A 17,344-nucleotide genomic window follows, 5' to 3' on the forward strand; every position below is an offset into this window, starting at 1 on the left:
ACATTGAGACAAAAAGTTGGGTGCAGCTATTTGAGACTGCATAGGGGCAGCTACGGAAATCACACGGAAGTACAGTCCAGAATAGAAACTTTAACAATGATCACATTCACCCTGCGTAATTCCAGCGCACTGGAAGAAACAGCATCTGTACAATTCAATGCTAAATAATTTTTCCCACTTTTTTGTGAATTGCTGAAGAACTAATGCTTTCTAACATTTCTGTATTATCAAAACCATCCAAATCCGCATGGATAATAAGTAAATGGAAGTCAAAGATGAACAGTTTTTTCAGACTCACCCATATCCACTGAAGTAATTATATCACACTCAGCCATGTCCATTCAGGCCAATCACTGAAGGCGGTTACAACAACATGGCCGTCAGTTGTTTACGAACCGTTGAGTGAGTGAGTGTCAATAGTTTCTTTTTCAACATTTTTTAATAGAAATAATATAATATTAATAAGGTTTCAAATATCAGAAGTGAACCCCGATAAGGCGAGAAAACGAATAATTAAGGCAGAATCGACAAAACGCTCCAAAGATAAGGAAAATCGGTAAATTTTATTCTGCTTAACCTGCATCCTAAAAAGCAACCGGTGTCAAGCAGGGTCGTATTTGACATTTTAGTCATAGTACTGAGAATATAAATTTGGTTTTACACAATTCTTATTTACGAGACTTATAGAACCCTTTGCAGTTCTTAAAAAAACACACACCGTACCTACTCCTTAATTAATTTAAAGATTTTGATAATAATTATTCGTACATGCTTTACTGAATTAAATAGGTAATATACATCCTATTAAGAATATATTTTATAATTATTTTATGATTGCCAAGTTGTAGGTATCAAATAGAAAAATGTGTAGGTACTACTATTTAAAACATTTAAAATTGTGATATTGACTGACTAAACTGAACAAAATAAAATTGTTAGAATTATTGAATATCCATACCCTGAGATATAATTGGCATTTCATTATTATTAAAACCAACGCATTTCCTAGAATTGTATCCAGCTGAGGGCTTCAACCATTTATATTAATTATTATCCATTTTGACCATTTGTAAAATTTTATTTTTAATACAAATCTATAATTATAACAATTCCTGAAGGATTTTTTTGGGTTTTTGTGTTGCCGAGCATGAAGTCACTTTTATATCGATTTTTTATGTTTTAAAATTAGTAACCATATTTTTTCCGTCGTAATCACATTTTCCTAATTTTTTGTCTAAATTAATAATATTATTATATTGAAAATTTTTTTTGAAAATAAATTTATGTTATCATCAACATTTATTTATTATTTCGCCCTTTTCCGTTTCCTAAGTCCAGCCCAGAAGAATGACACCATTATAGCTAATAAAATGGCTGCCACGAAAATATCAAAATAAGCCAAGTCCGCATGGACTTGGTTGATTTTGTGACAAACTAAGCCATGTCCATATAAGAAAATCCATTTTTTGAAGAATCTATGAAAATTACATGAAAATTAATAATGTGGAACTTATTAGTTTTAAACATTCTGTAATCGCAATAATATAAACTTTCATCTTTATGACCGTGTACACAAGGAAACGAAAAAGCTGTTTTTCTCCTTTTCATCCATTATGGACATGGCTGGTTTTGAAATGTAGCGACACAATTATATTGGTATTTATTTTTCAGTGCGCAAAACAGAGAGGAATGGAATATGAAAGGAAGGAGGAAAAGAAGAGACCGATAAACAGCAGTGAATAATTAGATTTTGATAATGCTGTGATATTTAATTTGTTTACTTTTGCTGTCTTATAATAAATATGATACGAGGGTGGGTCAATAAGTCCTTAGAAAAGCCGACAAGTGGCGCGACTAGTACTGTAAGCGGTTTGTTTTCATGCAGCGGCACTACCGATTCAGTATGCTGCGAAGTTTCAATCAGATTGGTCGGGTTGTTGTGTGTTTTTCGTACATTTAAAAAAAAAAATTGCTTGTGGAAAATGGAAAAATGGAAAATGGAGAAAATTGAGTTTAGAGCTGTTATTAAACATTTTAATATAAAAGGGTTAACAGCAAAGGAAATAAAAAATGAGTTGGATTTAGTTCACGGCATATCTACTCCTTCACTTGCAACTATTTATAACTGGTTAAATGAATTTAAACGTGGTCGTACATCAACAAAGGATGAACCACGCTCAGGACGTCCTGTAGAGGTGACTACACCAGAAATGATCAATAAAATCCACGATATGGTGTTAAGTGACCGAAGATTAAAGTTGAGTGAGATAATTGAGGTTACAGGGATCTCAAAAGGTAGCGTCATTTCTATTTTACATGACAAATTGGGCATGAAAAATATTTCTGCAAGATGGGTGCCGCGTTTGCTCACAGTCGACAATAAACGCAATAGGGTGGTGGCCTCTAAAGCCCTGTTGTCGCTCATGCAACGCAATCCGGATGAATTTTTTCGTCGCTTTGTGACTGTAGATGAAACATGGATACACCACTATACTCCCGAGACGAAAGAACAGTCAAAGCAGTGGATTGCGAAGACAAACCATGTCCAAAGAAGGTGAAAACCGTAAAATCAGCTGGTAAGGTTATGGCTACTGTATTTTGGGATGCACGTGAAATTATTTTCGTTGACTATTTGGAAAAAGGAAAAACAATAACAGGGGATTATTATGCATCTTTATTGGACCAGCTAAAAAACGAAATTGAAGAAAAATGGCCTCATTTAAACAGGAAAAAAATCCTCTTTCATCAGGACAATGCACATTCACACATGTTTACGATCAATGGCTAAAATTGAAGAATTGAAGTTCGAATTGGTCGACCACCCACCGTATTCGCCAGATTTAGCCCCCAGTGACTTTTTCCTTTTCCTAAACTTAAAAAAATGGCTAAGTGGACAAGGTTTTTTTGCAAATGAAGAAGTCATCGATCGGACAAATGCTTATTTTGAGGACCTTCCGAAAACTTATTTTTCTGACGGTTTAAAAAAAATTGAGAAACGTCTAACCAAGTGTATTGAGCTCCAAGGAGATTATGTTGAGAAATAAAATAAAAATACAAAAATAAAAACTGTTTGCTTTTTTCTAAGGAATTATTGACCCACCCTCATATGTAAACTGATGCACATTAGCATTTCAACAAAGGAAAGATCCACTTGGAATATATAATATATCCAGCATTCAGGTATTATAATACGATTCATTTATATAATAAATACAATAATAATATACCCATAGATTATTTAATTCATACAAAATTTATAACATTATTAATGAATAAAATTATAATCTTGTATTTTTTTTACATATACTAGAGTCATCTATGGACACAGAATGAAAGATGATATAAATTTGAAGAATTTTGAACAGTGGCATCTGGCTCCGAAATTGCGCAATTGTTTGTGGGCACAAATGAAAATGTGTAGTTGAGTGGCGAGTGGAGAGTGCGCGCGCAACCCAAACAATGAATTTCAATATGGATGTGGTGCCGTGAACAGTTTGAAAAATGTGGACCGTGTTGTTGTGTGTCAAAATCGTTTTTGCCGGCAAAAATTGTACATAATGTCCGACAATAAACGTGCCAATCTGATAACAGTGGAATCCTCGAAGAAGAATAAAGGAAACGTGCGAAAAACAATACGGATATCGTTGGATCTGTTCCAATCTAACAAGAAAGAGTGCCCCGAATTCAACTACAAGGAACTAGTCAAAGCTGAAGAGGTAAGTTATCACAGAAAATGGTCACGATTCGTGCGAGAGATGTGAATTTTTCGTTCCGTAACAATGGCCGGATTCCCAGAGCTCACTGTCAGCGATGTCATTTGAAAATTGTCACTTCCACGCGGATTTTTCCGGACGGTGACAACGGGCCCGTAGCCCTTCGAAGAAATTTTGATTTTAGGGCTTGTCAACGCTCGAGGAATTTTATTATGCGGTAATTAGGCAGGCACTGGAAGGATTACAGACGGCGGTCGCCATGTTTGCAGCAGATAAATGTGAATTTACATTGCACCGGAGCCGGGGAGGCGTCGCGCGTTTGACAGGGGAGTGCGCTGAGGCTGACATTCCGGGGGCTCCTCGGCCCGCTCATCCGAGGTTCTATCACTATCCGAGAGATTGACAGACGGCTCTCGATATTACCTTTTATGGAGTGATCGATCTAATTTGCCTACGGTCGCGGATGAGCTTCCGGCCGCGACCTACGACAACCGCTATCGATGAGCATCTGCAGCGAATCTCATTCCCGCCCTCGGTTTCGTCCGCGCTCCGGTGGCCCTTTATCATTGCATTTCTTATCCTATTTACTCGAAATTAAATTGTATTCACTATCACGACGACGTCGGCATTGTTGTACCAGCTGGTATTTATACTAGTACTCGTGTCATGCAATTTTGCACCTTACCGCAGATGTCTTGCGGGTTGTTAGAGCGAACGCTCCCGAAATTTACCAACACGCTTTTGAAATGAAAACATTATTTTATTCAGTTTTGTAACTCGCAGTTTTTTGAGTAAACTTGTGACTATTTTGAATAATGCACATTAGCAGCTGACGACTGTCACGTGACATTCGTAAATTGACATCGTAATTCGTAGGTACATAATATGACTAGATAGGTATATAAATACGTCTACGTGCATTTTGTTATTACTTTCCGGAGTCGAATGCGTTTATCGGCCCACTTTTCCCCGCTACTTTAGAAATTGATCGTTGTCCATAATTAAAAATAGTTAATTATTTGGTTATCGTTCGAGCGTTGTTGTAATATGCTACGCGTAGAGAGCCATTCATGCTTGTCCGCATGTCACGTAGATGAAAGTTGAACTTTTCATTTGCAGCGAACGGGAAGAGACGGGATTTGTTTTTATTATCGTAGAAAACTGTCCGTGCATACTTTTCCTTCATTTTGTCGACGCGCGACAACACGGCTCGGCCATCGCGGTACCTACCTACTACGTGCATAGTTGATCGTGTGTATGGAGTATTTTATTTTTTTGTTTTCAATAACATTACTTTTGCAAAGGCGGGCGCGCCCAGCGGCTTCTTGGCTATATTATTATATTATACTCTTCATTCGATAATAGGAACTTGTTGGTGTTTATTTTTTCGTGCCTATAGCGACGGCATGCCGTTCAGTTTATCTCTGAATAATGTAAATTTGATTCTATTATTGTATTGCCCGCGCGGCCGCAATAAACAGTATTATAATTTTATTATTAATTGTACTGGTAGTCATACGCACCAAATTATCTTTGAAATATTAACTCGTTGAATCGACGAATACAAATTTATTATGATTCCGTTATATTTTTTTAATCTATGATTATTTCGGGAGCCATAAATTTAGCTTTATATAGGTATTACTCAAATTAAGAATTTTAAACTAGGTTGGTATATAAATTAAGTATACATATTATTGTATACCTACTTACTTAGTTTGTACAATTTTAATTACTTAAATACCTTTGTTGAATATTTACGAATGATTGATTATTTATTTTATTTTATTGATAAGGGGAATTAGATAAACGGTGTCCTCTGCTACCTATATATAATCTAATCTTAACTAAGCAGGTACTACTTTATAAATAGATAGCAACTTTCTTATTTTCAATATTTCTAAATCGATAATCTCATTTCGAACCTACGAGCATCGTAATATTAATTCATAAAGCAGAGGACGACGCGGCATTTCTTGGCTTAAGAACCTCCGCGATTGGTACGAGTGCAGCTCCACCGAGCCGACGAAAGTTCCAGCGATCACTCGACGCAGTATGCTTACGTAATTAAATTTTGACACGTCCTCTTCGATATTATTTAATCAGAGTATTATAAAGTAGGTATCTATTAACTAGAATATTATATTATTTCAAGGTCGCGCACTATCTCGCAAAATTAATTATCAATGATTATTATGCTTATACGCTGCTAAAATAATAAAAATTACCATAGCTCTGCTATATTTCAGAAAAAAATGTTTCCTTTGCTGTTTTTTCTCAATTAATCATGTAACTATAAATGTTGGTTTTTTGTGTTCCTAGGTGACGAAATGTAAATATATATCCGTATGCACGTTTTTTTTATACGTATAGGATGTATGTACATAAACATAGATGAACCTATGACTCCAATGAGAAGAAAATATTTTATAATGATATGGCGGGAAGAATAATAATATAGGTAGGTATGTACATATCAAATGGGAATATTCTCATACCTACCGAGATAGTTCTAGGTCTGGGGAGGTAGTTACGTTGCGTTGAAGGCGCGTTGAACCGAAATCGATTGGCCGCTCAAAATTATATCAACACAGATGTAGGGAACCTTTTTTCAAAATGAGTTGGATACAATTAATTGTGGCATAAGTATAAAATATTATTTTCGAGAATCAAACTTTTATGTTTGTGTCATACAAATGAAATAGTCAACTGTTTTTTTTTTATTTTTAGAGAAGGTAAAGATTTGTTTTGAATTACATTATTAACAGTGTGTTATCTAACGTCACTCAATGTTTGTTTGAAGTTACGGGAGAATTTTAATAAATGCAACATTTGCATTTTTCTTTTAAATTAGGTACATATGTTTATAATAAATGTACATATTACATTTTTTTAAACTCAGGGATTCATTATGTACCTAGGTATTATAGTATCAGCAATCGATTGGCTTACCTCAAAATCGACTTGTTTACTTTATCTCACGGTTGCTTTCATGTAGAAACGTAATATAATATCGAAATTATTATTATTGTTGATACCTACTTTAAATAGTATAATATCTGAATACTATAATAGTTATATATGTAAAGCCCAATTAGAATTACACGTGGTTGTCTTTATTTTTCAAGACATATTTGCTATACCCCAAGGTACCTAGTAATGCATACGTTTTCCTGATCAAGATCATCTCCGTAAACAAATACTTAATTTGCGAACATTTCTATAAATACCTACACTGAAAATGTTTTTTTTTTACACAAATGACCCATCTTTTTTTGTATTCCGCTACGAATAGGAAATATGTGCAAATGTACTGGCAAACAATAAGGGGGAGGGGTGTTTCGTCGGGAGTAGCGACGCGTGGTCTTTTTTTGACATATTGTTTTATTTACGCGCAAATTTGTAAGATGTGGGCTGTCAAAACTTTATAATTTTTGCAGGTGTGGGTGCAGTTGAATTTCGAACAAATGATTGTGCACGTATATTTTCGTAGGCGTAGTTTACAATTCATTACTTATATAATTTGTATGCCGGCATGTTATCTATTTTGGTCAAAACGAAGCATACAAATCAAGGGTTACAACCCCTGCTGATCGCCATCGCTGCTAAAAGCCATCGTCACGGACCAAGGTTTTGAAGCAGGGTACTTTATGATGGTCAGGGATACAGCGAAACTGTTGAAAATACAATATTCTTCATCACGTGTTTAAGTTTATCACATAATATCCACAATCGGGATTCGTCGCCTATATCGCAAAATATCTCCAAAGCAAATCGAGAATCAATTCGACAAATTAATCCAACTACAAATATGCATGAAGTTGTCTGCAATAAAAAAAAACTGCTATATTATATAGTCTTCAAAGTCATGCGGCATCAATCGTAACAATTTAGAATAATTGTCCTATATTGAACCTCCAGAGAAAATGTTTCTCACAACTGCATTTCGATCTGTCACTATGTACTCGCAAGTCACAGTATCCACTACTTGCGTTTATGCATGGCGCGGCCGCTGTAACGATATCTCGCTACCGGCTACACCTTCGACTGTAGTATTTCCATTTACCCACGCTGTAAAGACAGACCGTTGCAGCCACGTTCTATAGCGATTTTCAGGTTTCACTGTGGCTCCCAACATAATATTAAATTTATGTTTCCGTCAAATATTATATTTACGTACAGTTCAAATTTAATGGGGAAATTTTGCAATCGAACTGTTATACTTATAAGTAATAATTTATATTTTGTGGGCTATTTTCTTTGTCGACTTTCATATGGATAAATCGACTGGTTTCTATTCTAATACCTAATAAAATTGTCTTGTGTTTTGAGATATTTGCCTTTTGATAAGGAAGGCCCTTTTGATTACCGTGAAACCTTAACACAACATATAGTTTTTTTTTGCCTGCGTTTGTTCCCATATTACTCTAAAATTCTTCTTCTTCGACCAAGTCCACACCTTAGTTGTTTCATATTATGGAAACCACACGGCGCCCCAAGAATCCCTGTCGCTCGCCAGTCTTCTTGCATGTTCCCAGACAATGTCAGCATCCGGTAGTTCCGACGTATACATTCTGTGGATGGTGTTAAGCGGCCTTTCAGGCTGAAGTCAAGTACAATTTGGTATATTTCATCTAGATATCTCAACAGGTTTTGAAATTGAGATAAAACTTAGCACGAAGATAACGCACGTGCAACAATTATTCATAACGAGTAGGTTATGTGGTCAGATAGTAACGATGTAGTGGTGAGGTGAGGTGGGGGTTAAAGGTACGCGCGCCTAGATCCAACCGTTGTATATCTAATTGATTTGAAAAAATCTTGGTTAATTATTTAGGCTAGACTTTTTTTCACTACGTCGGTACGTGGCTGATTCGTCTTTATGGCCGCATGCAAGAACTGTCTTGATGTGCATTCAGATACGGACAATCATAAAATGTCGATGACATTACTAATTTCTCATAGTTTGACGGATACCGATGTAAATCACCAATTAGTATTAACACCGTAGAATTTATAGAACTATCAAGATTATATATAATATTTAGAGATTGGTAGGATGTCGATAAAATACGGACACTTAATCGTCTCTATACGATAAGAGAAAGAACACGTAATGCTGGACCATGTCATTGGCTGGACCAATCAAGTCAAGGATGCCATAGTATACACGCAATAACTTGTGGACACGGAAACTCGCGAGCATAATAAAAACTCGCGAATAAGACGACCCTCAGTAATGGGACAATCACTGAGAAGAGACATAAAGTTGAGAAAATATTACGTAAAATGGTTCGAAGTACATTGTACGTATGCAGTTCGCCGTAACACAATTAACCGTGTTTTTAAAAAGCTGGCCGTATAGCATTGAGATCAAAAGATAACGCGTTCGTGAAGTGTTGTATGTTATAAAATCATTTAAATGCGACGCTTGTTTGTAGACAGTAATGCTTCAATTTTATTAGATTCAATAAGAACATTAATTTGATATTGATTGCTATCAAATATCTGATAATAACGCTGTCATTGTCATTAATATCAGATATTTAATATTTTCGACTTCATTCAGAAATCATTATAAAATACCATCACCATCAGCCGAGGTCGATCCACTGCTGGATAAAAACCTCCCCTAGCTCACTCCTCTCTTCTCGGTCTCTAGTTCTTCGCTCCCATGTACACTTTACCAGTTCGTTTATCGATCGGGTCTTAAAGCTCTGTGGGCGTTTAGTGCCCCTCGGATAACCTCTGAATGGCATGCCAACCCATTCTATTTCATCAGTTTAGCGACCTCTATCACATCGCGTAATCTTGTCTGCTTCCTTGTCTATTGGCTTATTTTTTATTATAATATACAATATCTGTGTTAAATATGTACTTTATTTAGACATGGGTTTGATCTCGGTTCATATAACCATCTGTTTCCGATATAACAAACAGTCTACGGACTGCATACGTACAATTTTCCGGACACAACGTAAAAGAGGGGAAAAAACACTTTGACAAACCCTGCAGCAGAATGTAGTATTTTTTTTCTTTACACACTTCTAGTTGGGATTGTATATATAGATATTTTTATATGCGGAGGATGCGTATGTGTACAATATAGCAAGATAAACGAGTGTGCGTTTTGTATTATATACTAGTACTAGAAGTTTGAATGGACATCGCCAGATAGAAGTGGAAACGTATTTATTATTAGATAATCGCGTTTGTTCATCATCATTGGATTGGTTGAATCGATGAAAATAAACATAAATTAAGTACCTACCTATCTATGTATGTACCGCTTTCTTCGGTGCGATAATAATATATTACTGAAAAATATTTTTTTTTTCTCCCATCTTCTCCCATTTGAGATAGGTACTTACTTATGCTCGTTTAGGCAGAATAGTAAAATCACCATAAACGTACCTATTCTAAAACACGACCTAATTAGTTGGTTACGTGGTCAATACATCCTGTAGCCTTCCATTTTCTAATACTTTTCCACATTTCGAATTCGAGATTCGTTTATTGATTTCTCAATATTTCGAGAGTATTGGATACGCTTGAAAATTATTGTGAATCTCTTTAAAGAAAAGTGGTAGATGCTCTCCGGAATCAGAGTCGAGATATTTTTTTTCTTTAGTTATTCCCAATGACATTAATATGGACGAATCATCTGGAAAAGAAAATGACACTCACTTTATTGTCGGGTCTGCCGAATGGCATAATCTGTTCTAACGCCATTACAATAAAGGTGATATTGCTATAAATTCCTGATGCTTTTTGTTGGTCTGCCGAATGGTTCGGTTCGAACGGGTTCGCTCAAATGAACATTGACATTAGAAACACTGCTCTAACGCCATTACAACAAAGGTCATATTGCTATAAATTCCCGATGCGTGATATCGCATAATGGAAATTGCGTGACGTCTACCAATACATGCGAATTTACTTGCTAGCTTACTGTATTGAGTGCGTCGTCCATTAATAATGTCATTGGTTATTCCAGCCAAAAAATTCACCCACGAATTTTGGAAAATCTAAGTATTTTTCGCAACACTGCTTCTCAATCACATTTTTTTTCAAATAATATATGTAGGAAGAATTTCTTGAGTATTTCATTGATGGTTTTCTCGAGAAATGAGAATCTCGAAAATTTCAAGAATCAACGTATTATTTCTCGGAAACTAGACTATAAATCTGGATCATAACCCATACCCACAACCTACCACATTTGGATAACTGAACTGCATTTTAATATCAAGTAGGTACCTATGTTGAAGGAAAGTAATTAATATTATAATAAAAAATATACACATTGATTATCATAATGAATTCTCAATTTTTGTTCACATTTCATTTTTTTTCATGTGGCATATTATCAAGTTTTTGTTAATTCAACAATATTGAGTTATTTATGTTGCCAGCCGCTAAGTACTTCAGGCCTATAGAACTATCCAGATACGTTGAGATCATTCTGAGGTTGAGTTTAACTTTTTCAACCCTATAGGCCAGTAAGCTCACTCAATAGAGCGATGTATACAATATATAGGTATTTTATTGGTTAGATTACCAGACTGACCATCTACGACAGGGGTCCACAACCTTTTGAGACTTATGTTCCTCATTCAACTTTCAGTTAATAGTTGGGCCACAATTTAGAATAATATAGTGTAATAAAATACTATAATATTATCAATTTTTATTATTGTAATCTTTAAAATTATAGAAATATCCCAAGTACGAAACAAACTGCTAAATATAAACACAAAATTTACAGAAATTGTTATTGAAAAAAAATGTCAAGTACTTAATAAAATCGTACAGTTTATGCAGCGCTCGAAATGGAAATTTTCACGAACCGGAGTGCTCAATAATTTTTCGAAAATATTAGCACATTATGTGTATAAAAATATTTTGTTATATTATGACCTATCACAGTAAATTAATCTTTCCACGAGACGGAGCGATAGTTTTCGGGATTTCATTAACCGGAACGGCGCTCCGGTCATTTCGAGCTCTGAAAATACTTGTTCACAAAATTCAATGTAGTCATCGTGATGTAAATGCAAAAATTCTGTACCTATAATATTTCGCTGTTTTTTTTATGAAAATCCATAAATGTTGTTGCAAATTCAGTTCAATAATACCAATTAAAGTACATTTTTATGTTTCCCTTCCAAACTGTAAATACAGTGTTGAAAAATATAAAACTACCTATGTAGATTTTCTGCAATTTTTTTATTTATATAAAAAAAACTTTGAAAATAATAATTCTACATATCGACTGGCCATATGTTATGTTAGTATGGTCAACCAATTATGGACTGCAATAAATGCATATTTGGTCGCTGGTTGCCAACCACTGTTCTTATCTTCATTACCCTATATTGGTAAATATTGTTTTTTGGTTACTTGTCTATCTCTGTTTATTTACTGTCGAACATTACTTACACTTTCTAATCTCTTATAGACAAATGCTTTCACCAACCAGTTACTGAATGCTTTTTTTTTTTTTTTTTTTTAAATATTATTGTTTCTCCTCAATAGAATTTTCTTATTTTCGGTCAAAGGGCTTAAAAAAGTCGAATTTCAGCCTATATCTTGACAAATTTATTGTGTTTGTAGGGATTGTGCAATATAAAAATAAAATTACATGCCTTATGCATGTCACATACTTAGTATGGATATGTTTTATCAAAATTTTACACTAAATAATAATTTTCTCTTTTAGATAAGTATTTATTTTATTAAGTACTTAATTCAATATTTTTTCTGTTTACATTTAGTAGCTGGCCGCCTTGTAGAAAACACATCCACCATAACCACTATTAATTGTTATTCTAGTCTGTTGACATGCAATTTTCATGTGTCTATGGTCTTTTATAATTATCGTTTATTTTAATACAGTGGAACCCTGATCTACCGTTCTCGCATAAAATTGTTTTCCCGCAAGGATCGTTCATTTTTGAAAGTCCCGCCAAACACCCATAAGAACAATGTTAAATAATCCCGCATTAACCATTCCCTGATGTATCGTTTTCCTAAATCTATCGTCGAAATATTATGGTCCCGTCACAAATATTATCTCGATTGACCGTTTTTGTTGAATATCTTTCATTTCGTTTTCGTAGAATTGTTTATGATACATACAGACCTTTCAGTTGCGTCGCTTTGTTTGCACAGGTCGGTCGGCGCTCAGGTTTGCCTCGTATCTTGTATCACGAATTTTTATAAGTTGCAACTAAAATGCCCCCCATGAAGAAAACTAGAACTCTAGCTGAGAAACTGAAAATAATTTAAGACATCGAAAAAAATCCAGGAGAAAAATGAGTTTTTTTTTATATATTCCGCATTTATCTTTTTCTGCATTTATCGTTTTTTTTGCGTCCCTTGAAAACTGTAGAATCGGGGTTTCACTGTATGTCATAATAAAAAACCTTTACAAAAAGTACTTAAATTACATCTAATCTTTTTGTTGAAATACACAAAATAATATGTTGATAATTTAAGAGTATGAAAAAGTGAGCATCATCTTTGTAGTGTGCCTCAAATATGTTATAACTTGAAGGGTAACCATGACCCAGAAAAGGGTAGAGGTATTCCAATTCTTAGTGCTTCTCAATCTTTATTGTTTCATAGCACACTATTTAGGTTGTAAAATTTTCACAGCACCAACAAATACCAATCGCCTTATTAAAGTCTTAAATTACCTAACATATTTTGCGTATTTCTTCTTTCTGCTTTCTCAAAAAATACTTGTCACTCGTATTTCCTGGCCACGGAATTTTAAAAGTTATCAATTGCGTAGTTTTGAGCAGACACTTGAATTTTACTGTAAGCATCTATATTTTGCGACACCCTTCCCAATCGACCACGGCACATCGGTTGGGAACGACTGTTCTAATGATTCAATATTTTTTGTATTTAACGAATAATTGATAAGATAAAAAATGTTTCGCCCCGCACCCATATTTAAAAAAATTTCTTTCCAATGGGTATTTCTGAGGTGTTTCCAAATTAAGCAGATTCAATATTTATTTTAACAGTGAGTATTCTTAGCCCACGATGGCCAAGCGCCTTACGCATCGGATTATAAAGTCGTGGATCCCAGGTTCGATTCCTGGGTCTGGCAAATACGCACATTATTTTTCAATTTGAATATAGACCTAATAGGTTGAGCAAGTGGCTAATATCCATATCTCGTAAAAACAAAACTCTGTTGATACAAACTTTCCACTCTGTGGAGACCAATATGATTGTATCAGGATCGGACGTGGTCAAAAGAAAAAAATATTCTTATTATATTATTTTTCAGGGTCGCCGAAGAGATGAAAAGGAGAAGAAAGCTGCTTCAGCCGTTAACGGTCTCCGAGACCCGTTCTCCGATAACGATGATGATGTGGAACGTATCGCCAAGCAATTTGAGCAGAAATATGTAAGAATTATTATTTTCTACACCTTTATGAATAATTATGATTATAATAAGATTCACCTCTCATCTATTTCCTGCCGTACAAAAGATCCTTAAAATTGTATATGGATTGTTGGAATGCATGCGTTGGATGTTTGCTATGATTTTGGCTGAAACAAGATGACCATGCAGCATCTCGTCAAATCTAAGGCATGAAGCCCACAGAGCCAAGGGTGGTAGCATCAACATACACTAGCGATGTTCAACAAAAGTTTTTCTTCTATATACAGTCACGTCACTATCTCCTTTAAGTGAAGACACCACGTTTTCTTCTACTTACTATGTATATCTCAAAAGAGTCTCAACGTGACCTGCCCTTTCTTCAAGCAGGTATAAATAGCAGAGTTGTTGGATTTTGGCATGACATTTAAACATGGAAAAAGGCTGACAAGCGATAGGGAACATAAAACGCAAAAAATACAAAGCCAATCGAGTGTCCTCAAATATCACCAATATTGAATGCACTTTTTGTTTATGTAACAATCTTTAATGGATATTACGACACAGACCTAACTATTAAAAATAACATATTCTTCAACATGTATTTAAGATTATCTCATATTTCTCCCCACTCAAGAATTATACCTTCTTACAGCCTCACCCTGAAGGTAACCAACTTGGTGGAAGCTCTTAAATAGTAATGTTATCAATTTCAGGGTGGGTCAAGTACATATGGTCGATCGAAAGGTCGCTGCAAACAAGACGATTATGCAGACATCGGTGCGGGCTACGATGAGAATGATTCCTTCATCGATAATACAGACGGAGTAAGTAACATTATAATCTTCATTTGGAGCGTAAGCAATAATTAGCTCTACGATCGAAATTTATATTTTTGTGTCACGGCCTAGCTATATCTCGAAAGCCTCAACTCTAAAAATGCAGGTCGCGAAAAATGGCTCAAATGGATAGAATAGAATGAGAGCAGCACTCGAAATGGATACGAACTAGTGGGTAAGCCTTGTCATAATATTATGATGTGTGGGCTGTTGTACAAAGTTTTCGTCTCAGCCCCTGGTAGTGTGTTGGTAGTGTGTTAGTAGTGGTATTAATTACCACGCAGCGCAATCCGCTCAAATGAGCCCACCACTCTTTCCATGATTTGTGTCATGGATCTGGTTTCTGCACCCAACATAATGACTGGTCTTATTAGTGTTATGTACAGAATGCATTTCAAGGGTCAACTCAATGCCTCGGAAACATAACATGTAGCCCCTTCAGTATAATCGTGAAATCAATTGAAAATCGTTGTAAGATATTTCAGGTCACCTGTCCTGATTCGGATTTCTGCCTGATTAGCGACAGGTAGCTATCGAAAGCGTTAACAGTTTTAAATATCTGGGAGTGCACATAACGAGAGATGGCACTGCAAAGAGAGCTCTCTATCTGAATGGGAATGACTGGAGCAACATTCAACTATAATGCGGAATATCTGGGACTTAATAGTGTACTTGTTAAATATATAATAATAGTGTACTTGTTAACATTAAATACTGCCTGTTCGACGCTTGCTGATGGTGCTGCTCTATGGTATCGAGTATGGCACTTTACGAAGTCTCAGACCAAACATTTATACATACTGAGCTTTGATGTTTGTGACAGATACTGGACGGTATAACTTTAGGGGTAAAGAAGAGATAAGAGTGCGGACCATGCAGCCTCCCATCTCACTGGTAGTGAATAATCGACATTAGACCTGGCTCGGCTTCATGCTACAGATACCCTGAGAGAATTTCAACATGGCCTTCATGTTCTTCCAGCCAACTAGATTCCGGCGTCCTGGAAAATCGCTAAATACCATCAGCATGGTGTATATAGCGGTGCTACGGGATGGTGGCATGACAGGGATTCTTGGAGGCACCGTGTGATGTCCATTTTCTCTAACACACAAAAGAGTAATTTCAAATAAATACCTAATATATTTTCTTATTTGTCTACAGTACGATGAGATGATCCCTCCGGAGTGTGACACAGTGTGCGGCGGTTTCTACATCAACAGCGGCTCGTTGGAGTTTATGAATGTCACCGGTGTCGGCATCGCCGCTTCTGACAATCTCGGAGGAGGAGACTCTTCACCGCCTTCTCATAGAAAATCACACAAGGTACCTATTCTATCACATTAATCTTAAAACTGTATCCCAGTTTGTTCCTTATCTTTCCCGACCATTTCAAACATCTTCTAACCATGTCTCTGCTGTCCTCGTCGTGAGTTGCAGTGGAAAATATGTCAAAAATACACAGTTTTTTATGTTTAGTATCAATTCTGGGTTTTTCTCTGAGTTGGCATGGTAAAATGTATCGATTGCTTATGTACTGCACTATGAGCCGCCTCAGAGCATGGAATTTGGATTGAATGGGATCATTAAAACCTTAAAAATATTCTGCAGCGCCTCTGATCGCAGCACACTTTGAAAGCCTCTGTGTTAAAATGTTTTTATTGAAGACTGGTGGCATTTTAAGTTCGCAGTAACGTTTCCACAGGCAATCGATGAATCTAAAGGCTGGTTCGGACTCGTCGAGTGATTTAGTAACTGAAAAGTGTCCGAACACAGTACATTAGTAAGTGACATGTCAAAATGAACAGAGCACAACCTAAAAAAGCACAAATGAACTATTTTTTTATTAGAAGAATTGGAGGAAGAAATTCTACAACAACTAATGAACTTGACTTAACATAACGTGTTCAGGCTTGTCTCGTGGTTTGTTTAGTGGAGGTAAGTGGAGAGGTGATGGGGATCGCTACTCAACTGAAAAAATAGAATAAAATGGTTAGACTTGACTAAATGGTTTTACTAAATTACTCGACTAAATTTGACTGTTCATACAAGTTTAGTTACTAAATTACTCGACCAGTCCGAACCAGCCTTAAGTGGGCAAGAAAAGAAACTTCTATTTTGCTCCAGACTCAACAGATTCAAAGTGATATAATAAACCATTATGTACCTATAGGAATTTAAATTGATTGTATATTAACTATAATGAAATTTGCAGCGTGCCTTATCCACAAGTGAAAGTGAAGAAGAATCTTCCTCGTCCGGAGAAGAATCAGAGACTTCCACGGGAGAGAAAAATACGGAAACCGAAGGAAAGAGCAAAACTAATGGCGTCACAGACTCTGACAAGTCAGGAGAGGATAGGAAAAAGGTAAAGAAGCTCTTTATAAGAAAAT

The 17,344-nt window shown here is 35.7% G+C and overlaps 1 protein-coding gene across 3 annotated transcripts in view; it reads left to right on the forward strand.

Moving 5' to 3' along the window:
* The first annotated feature begins 3,491 nt into the window (after positions 1 to 3,491).
* LOC147077735 (uncharacterized) overlaps positions 3,492 to 17,344 on the forward strand; it is a 37,431-nt gene continuing 23,578 nt past the window's right edge. For all 3 annotated transcript variants that reach the window (XR_015072233.1, XM_085960734.1, XM_085960735.1), the window contains exons 1-5: positions 3,492 to 3,716; positions 14,020 to 14,139; positions 14,832 to 14,942; positions 16,116 to 16,277; positions 17,167 to 17,319. Coding sequence is in view for 2 of the 3 variants with exons in the window: in XM_085960734.1 (XP_085816860.1) it covers positions 3,558 to 3,716; positions 14,020 to 14,139; positions 14,832 to 14,942; positions 16,116 to 16,277; positions 17,167 to 17,319 (705 nt within the window). In the remaining variant the exon portion in view is untranslated. The remainder of the gene's footprint in view (positions 3,717 to 14,019; positions 14,140 to 14,831; positions 14,943 to 16,115; positions 16,278 to 17,166; positions 17,320 to 17,344) is intronic.

The sequence above is a fragment of the Rhyacophila brunnea genome, unplaced genomic scaffold (assembly GCF_057557595.1).
Source record: "Rhyacophila brunnea isolate RB1 unplaced genomic scaffold, BYU_Rbru_1.0 scaffold_12, whole genome shotgun sequence".
NCBI classification, from domain to species: Eukaryota; Metazoa; Arthropoda; class Insecta; order Trichoptera; family Rhyacophilidae; genus Rhyacophila; species Rhyacophila brunnea.